The sequence below is a fragment of the Peromyscus leucopus genome, chromosome 8b, assembly GCF_004664715.2.
Source record: "Peromyscus leucopus breed LL Stock chromosome 8b, UCI_PerLeu_2.1, whole genome shotgun sequence".
NCBI classification, from domain to species: Eukaryota; Metazoa; Chordata; class Mammalia; order Rodentia; family Cricetidae; genus Peromyscus; species Peromyscus leucopus.
The window spans coordinates 93,445,239-93,464,568 of NC_051086.1; the positions used below are offsets into that span (position 1 = coordinate 93,445,239).

Genomic DNA, 19,330 nt, shown 5'->3' on the forward strand with positions numbered 1-19,330 from the left:
TTGGTCAGATTTCCTGTCAGTCCCCCTCTACAACTGCTATTGGTCTATTTTGAAGAGGCTCCCGCCTCCCTCACCTAATTGGTTCATTCGAACAGGCCGCCCGTTCGATGGGTACGAATAAAAGACCGTCTATGATTGGTTCCTCTGAACAGAGCTAATGAGAGCGATTCGGTGATAGGCTCCTCTGATTTGGGCGGGCTCGGCAGAGGTTCGAATGAAAGCCGGAAGGCCATCCTAACCGCCGCGCGTCTGTGGCGGAGCGTCCTGGTCGCGGGTCGCCTCGCGTTTCCCGCTGGTTACAGTCGCTTTCGGGATCCTCGCGCCCCGTTCAGGACCGTCGCCATGGAGCTGTCACCGCTGCAGGTACAGCTCGCGGGGGCGGGGGGGGGCCGGGGTCCCGGGTGGTAGAGCCCTGACGCCGGCCCCCGCGTCCGTGTCAGCCGGTGAGGGTTGAGGCTCCGGGGCGGAGGGCTGGCCGGCGACCGGCGGGGCTCCCGTCAACCCCGTCTCCTAGGCCTGGGGGGACCCGTGGGCGGGGTGAAGGTCCCTACGACCCGATACCGTCCCAACTGACTTGGCGCGGGTCGGGCGTTCTTGTGGTTCGCGGGGGCGGCGTCCACGCGTCCCGGGAGGGGTCTGTAGTCCGGTGGCCCCCGGGGGGGACCTCCACGCGGCGTGTCATCGAATTCAGTGGCCCTCTTCCCTTCCCTGCCCTCTGGCTGGTGTGAATGGCTCCCACGTCGGGAGCTGCTGAGCCTGCCAGGTCTCCCCGGGGGAGCGGGCCGGCCGAGTGGCTGGGAAAACGTCCTGTTCGAGGCAGGGTTTGCATTGCTAGCGTCCCGGCGGGGTGGCACCGTCTGTTTTCTCCCCGGGACTATGTGGGCAATCAGGAAGGTTTTGCCCATTAGGTGAAAGAAAAGTTTTCACATAAAGATGTTGTTCAGGGCAGAAATTTCCATATTTGTCATTCGCGGTGAAATACCTGTTTAGAGGGACCCCTGTAGCTTGACCTAGTGGGACATGCCTGTAATGGCAGCTGCCCCCGAGACTGAGGCAGGAGGATGGTTTAAGCTACTTAATGGGACCCTCTGTTAAAGTCAGCAATAAGAAAAAAAACAAAAACAAAAAAGGTCTGGGAATTTTACTCAGAGGTCAGAGCATTTGCCTGGCACCACACACAATACACACCTTAGAACCTAGTTACAAGGATTCTTGTGGAACTGCTTGTTCAAAACTTTGTACACTCACCAGTACCTACAAACAGATGTCAAATTGTGATACAGCATATTGAGTTTATCATTCTCGTCGTTATTTTTGTTGATCATTTCGGATAAAGTTGTGGTTGAAAATCAATTTTCTTTTTCTTCCCCCAATGACTAGCCTGTAAATGAAAATATGCAAATGAACAAAAAGAAAAATGAAGATGCCAAGAAAAGAATGTCTATTGAAAGAATCTATCAGAAAAAAACACAACTGGAGCATATACTGCTCCGCCCGGATACCTACATTGGCTCCGTGGAACTAGTTACCCAGGTAAAGCCAAGCTCTTGTTGGATGACGGACTTTTTCCGGCCAATGTTTGTACATAACTTACTGTCACTGGAACTGACCTAGTATTTGTGCACATAGGGTAACACACACACACACACACACACACACACACACACACACACACACTTCAACCTTTATTCAAGAAGACTACTCCTAGATATGGTGGCGCACGCCTTTAATCTCAGCACTCAAGAGGCAGAAGCAGGTGCATCTCTGACCACCAGTTTTTGGCCACCCAGTGCTACGTAGTGAGACTCAAAAAAAAAAAAGGGAAAAAGAAAAGAAAGACTAGATGATTAGTGACAAAACAATAAATAAATAAAAATAATTTTGCTTTTTTTTTTTTTGGTTTTAGCAAATGTGGGTTTACGATGAAGATGTTGGCATTAACTATAGGGAAGTAACTTTTGTTCCTGGTTTGTATAAAATCTTTGATGAAATTCTAGGTAAGTAAATATTTTTATATAAAGATGTATTGGTCAAGTTCTTAAGAATCATTCATACAAAAACCTCTGTAGACATAACTCTTCTTATTTTAAGTAATTAGTTGTCAAAAGTGAGGCACTCAGGCTGGATGTAGCAGCTCACTCCTTTAATCCCAGCACTTAGAGGTAGAGGTGGGCAGATCTCTGAATTTGAGGTAAACTTGGTCTACATAGTGAGTTCTAGGACAGCTAGATCCTGCCTCAAAAAAAAAAAAAAAAAAAAAAATTGAAGTCTTATAAAGTCCAGAAAATTAAGTTTTTCTCTGGAAACAACAATATGAACAAAAACTGCTATAATAGGGGGCTGGAGAGATAGCTCATCAGTGAAGAGCACTGTCTGCTTTTCTAGAGGATCCGGGTTCAATTCCCAGTACCCACATGGCAGCCCACAACTGTATGTGACTCCAAGATCTGACACCCTCACACAAACATACATTCAGGCAAAACACCAATGCACATAAAATAAAAATAAATAACTTTCAAAATTGCTATAGTAAAACAGTGAGGTGGTAATTCTAGCACCGGGGAGGCAAATGCAGTAAAATCAAAAGTTCAAGACTCTTCTTAACCACATAGCAAGTCAAAGTCAGCATGGAATACATGTGAGTCTGTCTCAAGAAAAATTATAGAAACTAACGCCTTGTTATTCTTTTGTTACTTGTGAATTTATTTTTCTATATTGTAGAGCTAGTGTGTTTTAAAGCACTTTAATGTCTTCTAAGTGTACATTTCATTTTCTTACAGTTAATGCTGCAGACAACAAACAAAGGGACCCCAAGATGTCCTGTATTAGAGTCACAATCGATCCGTAAGTGTGAGCTTTTTGTTTGCTCAGATTATTTGTATTTGCTTTGATTACTAGTGAAGATAGCTTTTTTTAAATTAAGGTTCCTGCTGGGCTTGGTGGCTCATCACACCTCTAATCTCAGCACATTTGGGAGGCAGAGGCAGGCTACACAGTGAGTTCCAGGAAAGCCAAGGCTACACAGAGAAACCCTGTCTGGAAAAAAATAAAATAAGGTTTGCAAAAGTACAGAAAGACAGGATTCTAAAATGAACAGCCTGTAGGTACTCAACAATTAAAACTAACAATTATTAGTACTTTTGTTTGTTTCCTGTTGTTTTTTGTTTGTTTGTAGACAGGGTCTCACTGTGTAGCTCTGGCTAAGGTGGAACTTCCTATGTAACTTCAATGTGCTGGCCGAACTCAGAGATCCGCCTGCCTCTGCCTTCCAAGTGCGGGATTAAAGGTGAGCACCACCCATACCCAGTGTCGTCAACAGTTTCCTTGCTGGGCCTGGTGGTATAGGCCTATAATCCTCGCTGCTTGGGAGGCTGAGGCATGTACTGAGACCATGTCCCAAATAAAAGTTTTAAATTAAAAAAAAGCCGGGCGTTGGTGGCGCACGCCTTTAATCCCAGCACTCGGGAGGCGGAGGCAGGCGGATCTTTGTGAGTTCGAGGCCAGCCTGGGCTACCAAGTGAGTTCCAGGAAAGGCACAAAGCTACACAGAGAAACCCTGTCTCGAAAAAACCAAAAAAAAAAAAAAAAAAAAAAAAAAAAAGGCTGAGAGTGTATCTTGGTGGTAGCATGTGTACAGGCCATGGTTTGAGCCCCAGTACTACAGAAAACACAAAACAAAACACTTTGCCATATGATAGCTACACCCTCCACCTCAGCACTCAGGAAGAGTCAGAGATCTCTGTGAGTTACAGACCAATTAGAATTCATTGGTGAGACCCTGTCTCAAAACAAAACAAATTTCCATATTTGCTCTGAACCATTTCAAAATAATTTTTAAACGTGACGCTTAATCCCTAAATAGTGCAGTAGTTCAGCTAGCATTTGCAATAATTGATCAGTTGTCTAAAAATCTAAAAGGCTTTTTTTGGTTTTTTGTTTCTTTTCTGCGGATGCTATTGAACAGCAAACCAGCAGGTGGTAGTAGAGAATAATTTGGGTTTACATTTCTGGTTTTAAATGCTCATGTTCATTTGTGGGGTGGTCAGGATGCCTGTTTCACGGTTTTTATTAGGCTAATCAGTGCTGACCTAAACTATGCTTAAGGCTCTTGTGGGTATATGTTAATGACGACAACATAATAACAATCTTTTAAAGATGTTGAGCTAGTTTTAGCTGGTCTTTTTTTGTTGTTGTTTTTTACATATAATATTAAACCAGTATTATTATTTGTACCATAAATACACACACACATACATATATATATGTATATATGTATGTATGTATGTATATAGTTCTGAGGATTAACCCCAAAAAAGTAAGATAAAAGTCCTAGTAACTGAGCTGGAGAGGTGGATCACCAGTTTAGAGAACCTGAGTTTGGTTGCCAGTACCCACATTGAGGGTGGGGGGATCCAGTGCCTCTGAGCTATGTGGGCACTTGCACTCATGTGCAAATAAGCACACACACACACAGACATAATTTTAAAAAGAGTGACTAACATTTGTTAGCAAGCAGGGCAGTTTGTTTACTATTGTTAATTTTTTCCTTTTTAATGTTTTTCAGTATGTTTTATTGGGTGGGAAAACTAGAGGAAATAGGAATATACAGATAATCCTCTTGAAAGGGTATCATTATTTCATAATTTTGCCTTTTAATTGAGTATAATTCATTTTCTTTTGTTTATCCTAGTATTTTTAAATTTCATGTTTTTTTCAGCATTATCAGTGTCTACACAGGTGTTGGAAAAGGTTTCTGTTTCCCACCCCTTGATGCTATTTCAGATATATTAGGAGCTAAGCATGTGGAAAAAGTTGACCATGCTAGCTTTGGAGGGTATATGTGTAGAGAGAGTCACATGAAATTGAAACTTATGTATTTTATTTTCAAATGTTAAGCATAGTTTAAAATTTGTTGTATAATAAAATTTTCTATCTTTTCTTAGAGAAAATAATTTAATTAGCATATGGAATAATGGAAAAGGAATTCCTGTTGTTGAACACAAAGTTGAGAAAATGTATGTCCCAGCTCTCATATTTGGACAGCTCTTAACCTCTAGTAACTATGACGATGATGAAAAGAAAGTAACAGGTAGAGTATTGATAGAAAGTAATGTTTATTGCTGAAAAATAAGTAATTTTAATAATAATTATAAAAATAACATCTTTTAAATAATTGTGATGTGCGGATTAAAAATATGGGATTAGGGGACTAGAGGGATAGCTCAGTGATTAAGAGAATTGGCTACTCTCAAAGAAAACCCAGGTTCAGTTGTGAACACATATGTCATGTAACTCCAGTTCCAGGGGATCTGATGCCCTCTTCTGACCTCTGGAACCAGGCATGCCTGTGGTGCACTGACATTCATATGGGCAAAACACTCATATATATATATATATAAAGCATAATACAAAGTTTAGAGTTCCAGGCCAGCCTGGTCTACCGAGCAAGTTCCAGGACAGCCAGGGCTACACAGAGAAACCTTATCTCAAAACCAAAGAAAAAAAGAAAGAGAGGAGGAGGAAATTGATTAATAAATAAAATAAGCCATATATTTAATAGTTTTGCCAGCAATTAAGAAAGCTAACGAACTTGGAGTAATAGCTCCACAGTTAAGAGAATTTGCTGCTCTTCAAAGAACCCAGGGTCAATTCCCAGGACCTGGATGGTGTTTCACAACTATCTCTGATTGTAGTCCTAGGAGATCGGACACCCTTTTTCGCACATGCAGGCAAAACCCTCATATATAAAAAAGTAAAACCTCAAACGTACTAAAGAAAACTGAGTGGTGGATTGCTGGCCTGGCATGGGCAAGGCCAAGTTCTGTTCTAGCACTCAAAAAGTGAATAAAACATAAGAAAGGAATCTTAGTTGAATAATAAAGTAGTGTTATGTATTTATTTGCCCAGGTGGTCGCAATGGCTATGGAGCCAAACTGTGTAACATATTCAGCACCAAATTTACTGTGGAAACAGCCAGTAGAGAATACAAGAAAATGTTCAAACAGGTAAGTCAATAGGTATCTTGTAATGTGTCTTTAAGTTACAGTACAGTCATTTGTAATGACATTAATGTTTGGTTAAATTTAACAATTTGTAAGCTACATAAAATTATTTTTCAAAATATAGACACTTAAATTATTTGCTTCTCATTTGTTTATGAAATGGATTGGCTTTTTCATATTTCCTGTTCTTCACTGCCATAGACATGGATGGATAACATGGGGAGAGCTGGTGAAATGGAACTCAAGCCCTTTAATGGAGAAGATTATACATGCATTACCTTCCAGCCTGATTTATCGAAGTTTAAAATGCAAAGCCTAGACAAAGATATTGTTGCACTGATGGTTAGAAGAGCATATGATGTTGCTGGTTCCACTAAAGATGTCAAAGTCTTTCTTAATGGAAATAGACTGCCAGTGAGTATTTTTCTGGTTAATAAGGCTGCAAAGGAATTTGTGAGCATTGTCAAGTACACAATTTGTGTTTCACCCACATTTTCTTATAATTTCTCAGATAAGTTCCTGAAAAGAGACTTGACTAGCACACTTTTTAAAAATCATCTCATTTCATTTATTTATTTATTTACTTACTTACTTTTCTTTTTTTCCAAGATAGGGTTTCTTTACATAGCCCTGACTGTCTTAGAACTCACTCAGTAGACCAGACTGGCCTTGAACTCACAGAGATCCACCTGGCTCTACCTCCCGAGTGCTGGGATTAAAGGCGTGCGCCACCACCGCCCGGCTCTCTTCCTTAAATAACCATCCTCTCAACCTTTCAGTGAATATCATTTTAGTGGTTTACAAAAATCCTCCTAGGCTGGGAAGACAGCTCAGTATGTGAAGCATTTGCTGTGTAAGCATGAGGACCTGAGTTTGGACCCCAGGGCCCACATACAAAGCCAGGCATGGAGCCACGTGACTGTGCAGAGACGGGTGGAGCTAAGGAGTTCACTGGCACTCTGGTCTGGCCAAAATGGTGAGCTTCAGGTTCAGTGAGAGAGTTTATTTCAAAAATAAGTTGGAGAAGTGATTGAAGCAGACATCCAGATGTCAACCTCTGGCCTCCAGAGTTAAGTCTTCATGGATAAACACATATGTACACAAAGTTATTGAGGGATTTTTACATTTATTTTTGTGTATGTGTATAGCATATACCACAGGTCACAGCAAGTGTGTGGGGGTCAGGGGACAATTTGTACAAATCAGTTGTCTTCTACCAGGTGGGTCCCAGGGCTTGAACTCATGTTATGAGGCTTAGCCATGAGTGCCTTTACCTGCTGCGCCATCTTGACAGCTCACAGTTGTTGTTTTTCTTTGTTTTGTTTGTTGGTTTTGGTTTGTTTGTTTGTTTTTTGAAACAACCATATAGCTCTGGCTGCCTCTGCCTCCCAAAAGCTGGGATTAAAGGCACTCATCACCACACCAGGCTCATTTTTTGGTTTTGTTTTGTTTTTTGTTGGTTTGGTTTGGGTTGGTTTTTGGTGGCTTTGGTTTTTGTTTTTTGAGATAGGGTTACTCTGTGTAGCCCTGGCCATCCTGGAACTCACTCTGTAGACCAGGCTGGCCTTGAACTCACAGAGATCCATCTGCCTCTGCCTCCGCCTCCCAAATGCTGGGATTAAAGATGTGCACCACCACTGCCCAGCTTGTATTTTCTTGTTTTTTTAGACTCAGCAAGATGGTTCAACAGTTCTGTTTTCTAGAAACCTGTATTGATAGGAGTGAACTGACTCCTGATAGTTCTCCATCTCTGTGTGCATACCATGGCATGTGCAATACCCAATTTCTCTCTCCCTACTCTGTCCCTTTCTCACATGCACATAAGCTAAAGTTCTAAAATAAAAAATATCAACTCTTATTTTATTTAACTTTAAATGTATTTATTTATGTATGAATGTCTTGCTTGCACATGTGTATGTGTATCCTCTGTATGCCTGGTACCCAAGGTCACAGGAGGTCATCAGATGCCTTGTGAGCCTCTGTATAGGTGCTGAGATCTGAATGCTGGTCCTCTGCAAGAGCAGCAAGCACTCTTAATCACTGAGCCATCTCCCCAGTCCTCTCATAGTCTGTTAGTGATTCCATTTTCCACTGTTGCTTTTTTTTATTTGTTTGTTTGAATTTCCCATGATTTTAATACCACCCTCTTTAATTCCTATACAGGTCAAAGGGTTCCGCAGCTATGTGGACATGTACTTGAAGGATAAGTTAGATGAAACCGGTAACGCACTGAAAGTAGTGCATGAGCAAGTCAATCCACGGTGGGAAGTGTGCTTAACAATGAGTGAAAAGGGCTTCCAGCAAATTAGCTTTGTCAACAGCATTGCTACTTCTAAGGTAGTTTTTGAGAGTTTTATTAATTTTTTAAAATATAATATAAAATGGTTTAAACATTTGTCTAAAGTATGGTTAATTCTGAGGTGTTTTAAAATGGTATTTTTTCGCTAGGGTGGCAGACATGTTGATTATGTAGCTGATCAGATTGTGAGTAAACTGGTGGATGTGGTGAAAAAGAAGAACAAGGGTGGTGTCGCAGTGAAAGCACACCAGGTGCGTACGGCATTCCCTGCGCTTCCTCCTCCTAACTCAAGAAGACTGAGGGGCTGGGGGTGGCTTGCTGATAGAACGCTTGCTTTACATGTTCAGGGTCCTAGTCAGTCCCTAGCACTAAGATGGGGTGGGGCTTAAAGACATTTTGGTGACTGTATCAACTTTATTACAGGTGAAAAATCACATGTGGATTTTTGTAAATGCCTTGATTGAAAACCCAACATTTGACTCTCAGACAAAAGAAAACATGACTTTACAAGCCAAGAGCTTTGGATCGACATGTCAATTAAGTGAAAAATTCATCAAAGCTGTGAGTACTTACATGAAAATTAAACTAGAAATGTCTTATTTTATTTCTCTTATCCTCAGCTCTGCAGAAACAAAAATTGCTTGCTGCACTATACTTCTTCAGACCTCTTCAGTCTGTGTTTTGTTTTTACAACAGTCTAGCTTTGTAGCCTAGGCTGGCCTCTAACTCCAGACCCTCCTGCCTTGCACCCCCCTAGTGCTAGAGTTAAGCAGTATACCATCAAGCCTGGCCACGATCTGACAGGTTCATCAGTCTTAACTAGGTGTTAGCTTACCATCAGCTTGTCTGTATTTCCTAAAAACATACACTTAAACTATTACCTCATCCAGTATGTGGAACTCTACTCTGCACCAAACAAAACTTACCTTACTTAAAAAGCACCAACCAGCCACCAGACTGAATACAAAGTAAAAGTAGGAGCTCCTTTATTTCCTCTCTCTAATCTAACTAGTAAGGAACATCTGTTGATAACTCATTAGCCCCACTGTTCTCTCTTCTTCAGATCATTGTGACAGCTTCTTCTTAACCTTCCTGTTGCTTCCAGTCTTCCCCTCCACAGTGCGCTTGCCTGACATTTCTGTTTCACTCTTGAAATCCTTTAATATCTTCCACTGAGGAAAATGCAAATTCCCTTGTCTGTTGAAAGCCTTTACATTCTTCTCTCTTTCAGCTAAGATAGTTCAGTATAATATTAAACTTACATTATTATTATATAGCAAACTTCTCAATCATAACATCACTCTTGTAATTTCTTTTTTTTGGGGGGGAGGGGGATTTAAGTAGTCGGTGCTGTCCTGGATATCGCTCTGTAGACCAGGCTGACCTAAGTCTCACTGAGATCCTACCTGCCTCTGCCTCTGAGTGCTGGGATTAAAGATGTGCACCTCTGCCACCAAACCACACTTGTAATTTTTTATTTCTATCTTCCATGTTATCTTTCAACCACATGAGGGCACAGATATGACTTGTTTGGTTTCTTTTTTTGTTTGTATTTTCATGTGTATGTGGTGTCCATGTTTTGTTTGTGTAGGCACATGTGTGAGGGATGTGCATGGATGTGGACCCTGACGTTGATCTCAGGAATCATCCTGGATCCCTCTTCCACCTTACTGGATGAAGCAGGGTCTTTCAATCAAACTTAGAGCTGGCAATATGGCTGGCTAGCCTCACTAGCCAGTTTGCTCTGGAGATCCCTGTCTCTTCCCCCAAGGCTGGGATTAGAAGTGGGCTGCCATTCCTATCTGGTATTTACTTAGGTAATGTTCAGCAATTGCCTATAACTAAGGAGCTATCTCCCTAGTCCTGACTTATTTTAACTCCGGTATCTCCAACAAGTAGTTCAGTGCCTGGCACAACCTAAGTCCATAAAAAGTATTGAGTGAATGAGTCCAGAGGAACCAGCTTCTTCAGGTATAAGACCCTAACATGGAAAGATCCAGGGGTTGCTATGTCACACACACACACACACACACACACACACACGCCTCACCTAGTCTAGAAATGTTGCAATTTTTTGAGTTTTGTTTGTTTGGCTTTGTATATTTGGTTGATTTTCCTGTAGGATCTCACTGGGTAGCCATGGTTGGTCTTTAAAAATCCATCTGCCTCTGCCTCCCAAGCGCTAGGATCAAAGTCTTATGGTACCACACCTAGTTCTTTCAAATTATTTTATTTTCCTAGGAACTTATGTATTCTATATTTGACTGAATCTTTCCTAATGTGAATGTTTCTGTTTTGAAGGCAATTGGCTGTGGTATTGTCGAAAGCATACTGAACTGGGTGAAGTTTAAGGCCCAAATCCAGTTAAATAAGAAGTGTTCAGCTGTAAAACATAACAGAATCAAGGGAATTCCCAAACTTGATGATGCCAACGATGCAGGTACACATTTAATGTTTACTACAATAACAGCAGCATACTGTGATGTGTTTCTCTTAACACATAATGTTCAGCAGAATAACTCTCTTAAAATATAAGCCAGTTTCATACTGGATAATAGTGGCGCGTACTTTTAATCCCAGTACTTAGGAGTCAGAGGCAGGTGTATCTCTGTGAGTTTGAGGCCAGTATGATCTACACTGGATTCCAGGATAGCCAGAGATGTTACACAGAGAAGTCCTGTCTCAAAAAAACAAAAAAATTAATCAAGTTCTTATTGAATACTTAGGTTATTTCCAATCTGGGTCATTTTAAATAATACTGAGATGATTCTAAAGAGAATACAGTAATCAACCTAACAAACATTTGCAGTATAATATCAAAACAAATATCCAACAGCAGCATAAATATTATGAGGCATTAATCTAAGAGTTTAACATACTAAGTCAGGCGTTAGTGTCGCATACCTTTAATCCCAGCACTCGGAAGGCAAAGGCAGGTGGATCTCTGAGTTTGAGGCCAGCCTGGTCTACAGAGTGAGTTCTAGGACAGCCAGGGCTATACAATGAAACTTAGTCTCAAAAAAAAAAAAAAAAAAAAAAAAAACAAACTCGGGGCTGGAGAGATGGCTCAGAAGTTAAGAGCACTGACAGCTCTTTCAGAGGTCCTGAGTTCAATTCCCAGCAACCACATGGTGGCTCACAACCATCTGTAATGAGATCTGGTGCCCTCTTCTGGTGCGTAGACATGCATGCAAGCAGAACACTGCATACATAATAAATCTTAAAAAAAAAAAAAAAAAAAAAAAAAAACCTCTATTATGCTTTGTTTCTCTTATACTTATGATACTTAATGATAAAAGCATAGTGAGAATAGCTGGTACAACAGTTACAGTGATGTGTACTATAATAACTATGTCTTATTGTACTACACTCTCCCTATGAAGGTTCTAGGAAATGTTATGTCATAAAAGATGTTAATAAGTTCAGACATGTTCCCCCCCCCTCCCCAGACAGGGTTTCTTTGTGTAGTTTTGGTGTCTGTCCTGGATCTCACTCTGTAGACCAGGATGACTCGAACTCAGAGATCCACCTGGCTCTGCCTCCCAAGTGCTGGGATTAAAAGCGTACACCACCACTGCCAGGGAATTGTTTATTTCTTGAACCTAAAAAAATATTTATTTAGGGTCTGGAGAGATGGCTAAGCAGTTAAAGAGTACTGGCTGCTCTTCAGAGGTCCCGAGTTTCATTCCCAGCAACCACATGGTGGCTCACAACCATCTATAATGGGATCAGATGCCGTCTTCTGACATAAAGTTGTATATGCAGATAGAGTACTCATATACATAAGATAAATAAATCTTTAAAAAATATTGATTTAATTTTTATGTGTGCTACAGCACATGTTTGGAGGTCAGAGGACAACTTACAAAAGTGGTTTCTCTCTTTCTGCCATGTGCATCCTAGATTGTCAGGTTTGGAGGCAGGTGCTATCTAGCTGGCCCTATTTTAGTTTATTTTTGAGATATAATTGTGTTATGTAACCCAGGCTGGTCTTGAACTCATGATTTTCTTATCTCATTCTCTAAAGTGCTAGGATTACAGGCATGAGCTGTCATAATTGGGCTTGAATTTTCTATTTAGTATTCTCAGGCTATTGTTAATTGAAAATTTGGAAATTAGAAAATCCATGGCGCCTAGAGAGTTGGATCAGCAGTGAAATCCCTGTACTGCTCTTATATAAGACCCAAGTTAGGTTCCCAGAACTCATGTCGGATGGCTCACAACTGCCTGGAACTCCAGTGCCAGGCAGTCCAATGTCTATGGCTTCTGCACGCTCCTGGACTCACATACACATAAATCCATACACACACATAATTCAAAATAATAGAAATAATTTTTTCCAAGTAAAACCATAGATAAGGTAGACTACTGTATTAATTTACTATGAACCTTAACTGGAAAAAAAATGTGTATGGGAAGCAGCGTTGGAGATTTGGTCAGTTAAGAGCACTTGTTGTTCTTGCAGAGGGCCCAGGTTCAGGGTTCCAACACCCACCGGTTGGCCCATAATTATCCATAACTCTAGTTCAGGGCTCCACCACCCTCTTCTGATCTCTGTGGTGCACATACATACGTGCAGGCAAAACATTCATATACATATATAATTGTTGGGGTCACTTTATTCCTAAGATAATTTGTTATAAATTATTTTGCTTTATTGCAGGCTATTGGCAGTATGTCTAAATCAGTATATTTGAGATTGATTGAGTTAAATGTTCTAAAATTAATTTGTATATTTTTATTTTAGGGAGTCGAAACTCCACTGAATGTACACTTATCCTGACTGAGGGAGACTCAGCCAAAACTCTGGCAGTTTCAGGCCTTGGTGTAGTGGGAAGAGACAAATATGGGGTATTTCCTCTTAGAGGAAAAATACTCAATGTGCGAGAAGCTTCGCATAAACAGGTAGGCTATCATACTAGTGTTGAAATTAGACTCGGGCTGGTAGAGCGCAACTCAGTAGTGCAGCACTTGTCTGGTGTGCATAGCCCGTGTTTAGTCACCAGCACTCCAAAAGTGCTGTTGGGAGGGTGGGATCTAGTCTGGTTTATAATGCAGGACTTCACACTTGTGTTTTGTGCCTTCACTCATTGGACATCTGAAAACATATCGTAGACTGTTAGTTGAACAAATTGAGTGTGCTTGGCACGTACATAGCCCTGGTTTCAATCCCTACTAACATACACATATACACACAGAAAGAGAGAATGAGAAATGGGAGTTTGGATACATTGAAGTTTTATCTTAATAGATCTGATTTATCAAAGTGTAAGTCATAATTCAAAATACTGAGGCTCACAACCACTCAAGCAACATATGAAATTATGTTCTTTGTTCTTTTCCACTGTGTTTCAGATCATGGAAAATGCTGAAATTAACAATATCATCAAGATTGTGGGTCTTCAGTACAAGAAAAACTATGAAGATGAAGATTCATTGAAAACTCTTCGTTATGGAAAGATAATGATTATGACAGATCAGGTCAGATTTTTTTAGATTTTTAAACTGATATCAAATGTGTGGGCTCAGCTATGCACCTTCAGCAGCCCACAGAGTGGCTAGAACTATAAGCACATACACTGTACCTCACTAAGCAGGTCTTCCTGTTACATTACTTCCCTGCCATAAAAAGAGCTTTACTCATTATCGCTAATGAATATCCAATCAGATATGCTATGCTGACATCATAATAAATCACTTGTACAAGATAAATAAATTTACTTTTGAATAGGCTTTTTTAAATTTGCATGGAAGAATTTTTGAAAAATTGCCAAATCAGTCATAATTTTATTTCTAAACAGTTCTTTGTGCTTTGACTTTTCAAATATCTCTAGGACCAAGATGGTTCCCATATCAAAGGCTTGCTGATCAATTTTATCCATCACAACTGGCCTTCGCTTCTGAGACATCGCTTTCTAGAAGAATTTATTACTCCCATTGTAAAGGTATGCACGTTCTGGAATGTAAAAAGACTCTAAGGCCCATGCTTAATACTGGGTGTACCTGTAACTCTGCATATGTAATGTTATATGAGGAGCCTACAATGTTCAAAGCCATAGAGATGTGCTTTTTATCATAGGTGTCTAAAAACAAGCAAGAAATGGCTTTCTATAGTCTTCCTGAGTTTGAAGAATGGAAGAGTTCTACTCCAAATCATAAAAAATGGAAAGTCAAATATTACAAAGGTTTGTGATGAAACCCACATAGAAATTCTCAGTTTTGTTATGTGTTTTATAAGGCTATATGGGGTGACTTACCTGTTTTGTTCACTTCTATAGGTTTGGGCACCAGCACATCAAAGGAAGCTAAGGAATATTTTGCAGATATGAAAAGACATCGTATTCAATTCAAATACTCTGGGCCTGAAGATGATGCTGCAATCAGTCTGGTGAGTTTGAATCATGCTGTACATGTACATTCTGCTTTCAGAAGTCACCACTAAGCTGGTCAGATTACAGCTGTTTAATTTCCACAGAACAGTGTTTTATGAAATGTTTCTGGTAAGCATATCCCACTGACAGGACCAGATATTTAAAAAACCAGAACTTTTGATGTTTTGTTGTATAGAAAAGATCTTTGGAACCAGTAAGCACCAGTGACACCTTTCCCACCTTCTAATCTGTAGGCCTTTAGTAAGAAACAGGTCGATGATCGAAAGGAATGGTTAACTCACTTCATGGAAGACAGAAGACAGCGTAAGTTACTTGGCCTTCCTGAGGTAAGAATTTTAAATATATCCCACACTATATGCTCTTTAACTGACTTTAGAATTGATGTTATACCAAATTAAAATTGCTAAATAGTAATTTCAGTAAAAAGTTTGATATAGTAACTATAGTATACAATAGTGGTCCTCTAAGATTATGAAGGTATTGAGAAAATTCTTACCTAGTAATATGGTCTTTGGGGGTAGGAGGTGTTTCAAGACAGTGTTTCTCTGTGTATTCCTTGCTGTCCTAGAACTCACTCTGTAGACCAGGCTGGCCTTGAACTCATAGCTCCTCCTTAGTGCTGGGATTAAAGGCTTGCATCAATACCATCCGGCAATATAGTCTTAAAGTTATGTGGCAAGGCATTTCTCACATGTTCATGCTGATGCTATTGTAAACAGTTACTATGCGATGAGTCATCTACAAGTATGTGCCATTCTGTGTAGTATGAAGTCAGTGACAAGCGGCCAGGCTGGGCTAGACAATGAGTCTCAAAAAACCAAACTTTAAAGGCTGGATTAAAAGCTGAGATTGAGTGTATAGAAAGCCTGGAATTTAATTCTCAGTACTTCTCCCCTCCCCCAAAAAAGTTTAATGTTTTATACACTGCTATGTTATTATTCTAGCAGCAGCCTCATACACCTATTGTTCTTTTTTGGTTGTTTTTGAAGACAGGGTTTCTGTGTGTGTGTGGCCCTGCCTGTCCTGGAACTCTATCTGTAGATCAGGCTGGCTTTAAACTCACAGAGATCTGCCTACTTCTGGGACTAAAGGCGTGCACCACCACTGCTTGGCTCACCTATCCTTTTTTCAAGCACTGAAGAATTATTGAATAAATGATAGCTCTGATTTGTTCTTATTTTTGATTAAGCATTGTTAATACCAGTACTTTATTTTCAACCAGATCGTCTAATGCAGTCTTTGATCCCTTAGGATTATTTGTATGGACAAACCACTACTTACCTGACCTATAATGACTTCATAAACAAGGAACTTATCCTCTTCTCCAATTCTGATAATGAAAGATCTATCCATCTATGGTAGATGGTAAGTGTCAATGTCTTAGTCTGTTTTTATCATAAAAGGTGATTTGTGCTCAAAAATTGCTAAACTGCAAATGCTAATGACTGTCCTTTCATTTTAAAGGTTTGAAACCAGGTCAGAGAAAAGTTTTGTTTACTTGTTTCAAACGGAATGACAAGCGAGAAGTGAAGGTTGCCCAGTTAGCTGGGTCAGTGGCAGAAATGTCCTCTTATCATCATGGTGAGGTAAACCCACAATCCTTAACAGTTCCAGAATGCCTTAAAGCAGAAATAACTGAAAGTTGTTCTCCAAACACATTTTGTACAAGTATAAGCTGTTATATCCATAGTAGAGAAAATCTTGTTAAAATCAAAATAGCGGGGGGGGCAGCTAATTAGCATTGGAGAGACAGTGATCTTGTGATTCGAGCACTGGCACAAGTAGTAAAAGCAAACACGAGAAAACTTCGAAAAAAAAAAAAAAAAAAAAAAAATTTCAAAACTAAAAAATATGATTATCCTTTTAACCAAGTTTCTTTCTAGAAATAACATTCCTATTAGGATACTTGTCTGTAAAGTTATGTTCGTAGATTTTTAACTAAGATTTAGTATGACTGTATGATATCAAAATTTAGATACCTAGAAGTCTTATGTTTGGGTACCTCTTCTACCATATATTTGTCTTGAAAACATCAGTATAAACATCTAAACCTCAAAACTTAACAAGACTATTATATGACTTAGTTGTAATAATGAACACACACACACACACACACACACAGCCCATATTTATTTTCATCTTTGGATCAGATTGATGATTTTTCTTTTCCCTCCACAGATGTCACTGATGATGACCATTATCAATTTGGCTCAGAATTTTGTGGGTAGTAATAATTTGAATCTCTTGCAACCCATTGGTCAGTTTGGTACCAGGCTGCATGGTGGCAAGGATTCAGCTAGTCCTCGATACATCTTTACTATGCTCAGGTGAGTTTGCGTTTGGTGATTTGACGTTACCAGTTTTGAAGCCTATGAAACCGAAGTAGTAAACATCCAGTGTTATAACAGTCAGTTTCCAGCCTCCGCTTCACCTTTGCAACACCACTCAGCAGTTACCAACCATTGTCCTGGAAGTGTCTGGGCATCTGTGCTTGTTCACTTTCTTTGTTCTATGTTCCTGTCCTCTTTCCCACCCTAAACACTGGCCTCCCCAAGGACTCCTTCATCATTCTGCTATCTACACTCATTTCTCAAATAATCAAATAAATTCTGATCTTTTATGTCTGACTGCTCTCTCATTAATTAGTGTTCTAACCAGTTCGAGCTGGGCATAGTGGTACAAGCCTGTAATCCCTGCAGAAGGAGGAGCTTCATGAGTTTACTGCCAGTCTCAACTTACAGAGTGAGCCTCTATCTCAGAAAAGCCACTCCCAACCCAAAACAACCTCTTCCAAAATCAAATCCTGGGCTGAAACTAGCTTAGTAAAGTGCCTGCTATACAAACGGGTAGATCTGAGTTCCTTCCCACAACTCAGAATTTTAAGAAAGTAGTGGCACACACCTTTAATCTCAGCGCTTGGGAAGCAAAGGCAGGCAGATCTCTGAATTCCAAGACAGCCAGGGCTCAGCAGGGAATCCCTGTGGCAGGTGTGGAGAAAATGTCAGGTGTAGGGGCTGGAGAGATGGAATAGCAGTTAAGAGCATTTGCTGCTTTTCCAAGATGTTCAGTTTCCAGCACCTACATGTTGTTTCATCAATGTCTGTAACTCTAGTTCCAAGGGATCCAGTGCCTTCTACTGGCCTCCTTGGACATCAAGCCATACACATGGCACACAGGCATACCTGGCAGGAAAACACCTGTACGCATGAAATTATTAGTTTTTATTAATTGGGATCTAATGGCACACATTTGTAATCCCAACACTGGAAAAGTGAAGACAGGCAGGTTCCTGGAGGTTTGCTAGCCAGCCAGCCTAGTCTAATTAGGGAGCTTCAAATTGGTGAGAGATGCTATCTCAAAAACCAGAAACTTGTGGTTGGCTCCTGAGGAATGGCACCCGAAGTTGACCTCTGACATTTACATGCATACATATACATCTACATACAAAGGACCAAAAAAAAAAAAAAAAAAAAAAAAGCAGTAGTTCATTTATTTATTTATCTATATTTATTTTTTGAGACCAAGTCTCAATATGTAACTCTGGCTATCCTGAGTAACTCACTATGTAAACCAAGTTAGCCTTGAACTCACAGAGGTCTACCTGCCTCTGCATCCCCAAGTACTAGAACTAAAGACATACCCCAATTCACCCAGCAGGTCTTTTCTTTTTTCTTTTTTTTTTTTTTAAGATTTATTTATTTATTATGTATATAGTTTCTGCCTACATATATGCTTGCAGGTCAGAAGAGGATACCAGATCTCATTACATATGGTTGTGAGCCACCATGTGGTTGCTGGGAATTGAACTCAGGACCTCTGGAAGAGGAGCCAGTGCTCTTAACCGCTGAGCCATCTCTCAGCCTGTCTTTTTTTTTTTTTTTTTTTTTTTTTTTTTTTTTTTTTTTTTTTTTTTTTTTTTTTTTTTTTTTTTTTTTTTTTTTTTTTTATTACATTTCTGTCTCAGAAATATCATTACAGATGTTGTGAGCCACCATGTGGTTGCTGGAATTGAACTCAGGACCTCTGGAAGAGCAGCCAGGGCTCTTAACCTCTGAACCATCTCTCCAGCCCTCTTTACACTTTTTATCTAATTCATTAGCAAGTCCTAATGATTTTTGCTTTGGAAAAATAGTAAGCATTCATCTCACTGTCTTTCCTCATAGCACCAATTAGTTTTAAACAATAGGTCACTGGTTCACTCCTGCTGCTTGCCCAGAGTAAATTTAGTCACCCAGACCTTGTGTGCTGTCTGCCCTGGGCTCCCTATGTCTTCTGATCCTTTTTCATACCGTCTCTGTTCCACATAGACTCTGTTGGACTTAGGAGATGGCACAATGAAGAAAGTGCTTGCTGACCATATAAAGCTGGGTGTAGTAGCACATGTCTGTAATCTGGTGCTCAGTTGGCATAATGGAAGGTGGAGGCAGGAGAATCCCTGTAAGCTGAAGTTGTGGGGGACAATGTCAAAAAGCTAACCTGGCATACACAGTAGCAAACAACAGGAGACCCTGTCTCACAATGGTGGAAGGCAAGGATTGATACCCAGAGTTGTCCTCACACTTCCACATGTCCACATTAACACTCTCCACACACATATACATATTATATACATACATATATACATATATACACCAAGA

The 19,330-nt window shown here is 40.1% G+C and overlaps 1 protein-coding gene across 1 annotated transcript in view; it reads left to right on the forward strand.

Annotated features, from left to right (window-relative positions):
* Positions 1-200: 200 nt before the first annotated feature.
* Positions 201-19,330, forward strand: part of Top2a (DNA topoisomerase II alpha) — a 32,038-nt gene continuing 12,908 nt past the window's right edge. The window contains 21 exon segments of the mRNA XM_028889555.2: positions 201-363; positions 1,381-1,533; positions 1,907-1,997; positions 2,781-2,844; positions 4,944-5,089; positions 5,908-6,005; positions 6,204-6,416; positions 8,166-8,339; positions 8,451-8,552; positions 8,725-8,862; positions 10,603-10,741; positions 13,049-13,206; positions 13,657-13,782; positions 14,136-14,246; positions 14,381-14,486; positions 14,580-14,689; positions 14,927-15,019; positions 15,945-16,038; positions 16,041-16,058; positions 16,158-16,279; positions 16,872-17,020. Coding sequence (XP_028745388.1) covers positions 343-363; positions 1,381-1,533; positions 1,907-1,997; positions 2,781-2,844; positions 4,944-5,089; positions 5,908-6,005; positions 6,204-6,416; positions 8,166-8,339; positions 8,451-8,552; positions 8,725-8,862; positions 10,603-10,741; positions 13,049-13,206; positions 13,657-13,782; positions 14,136-14,246; positions 14,381-14,486; positions 14,580-14,689; positions 14,927-15,019; positions 15,945-16,038; positions 16,041-16,058; positions 16,158-16,279; positions 16,872-17,020 — 2,426 coding nt within the window. The 5' untranslated portion in view covers positions 201-342.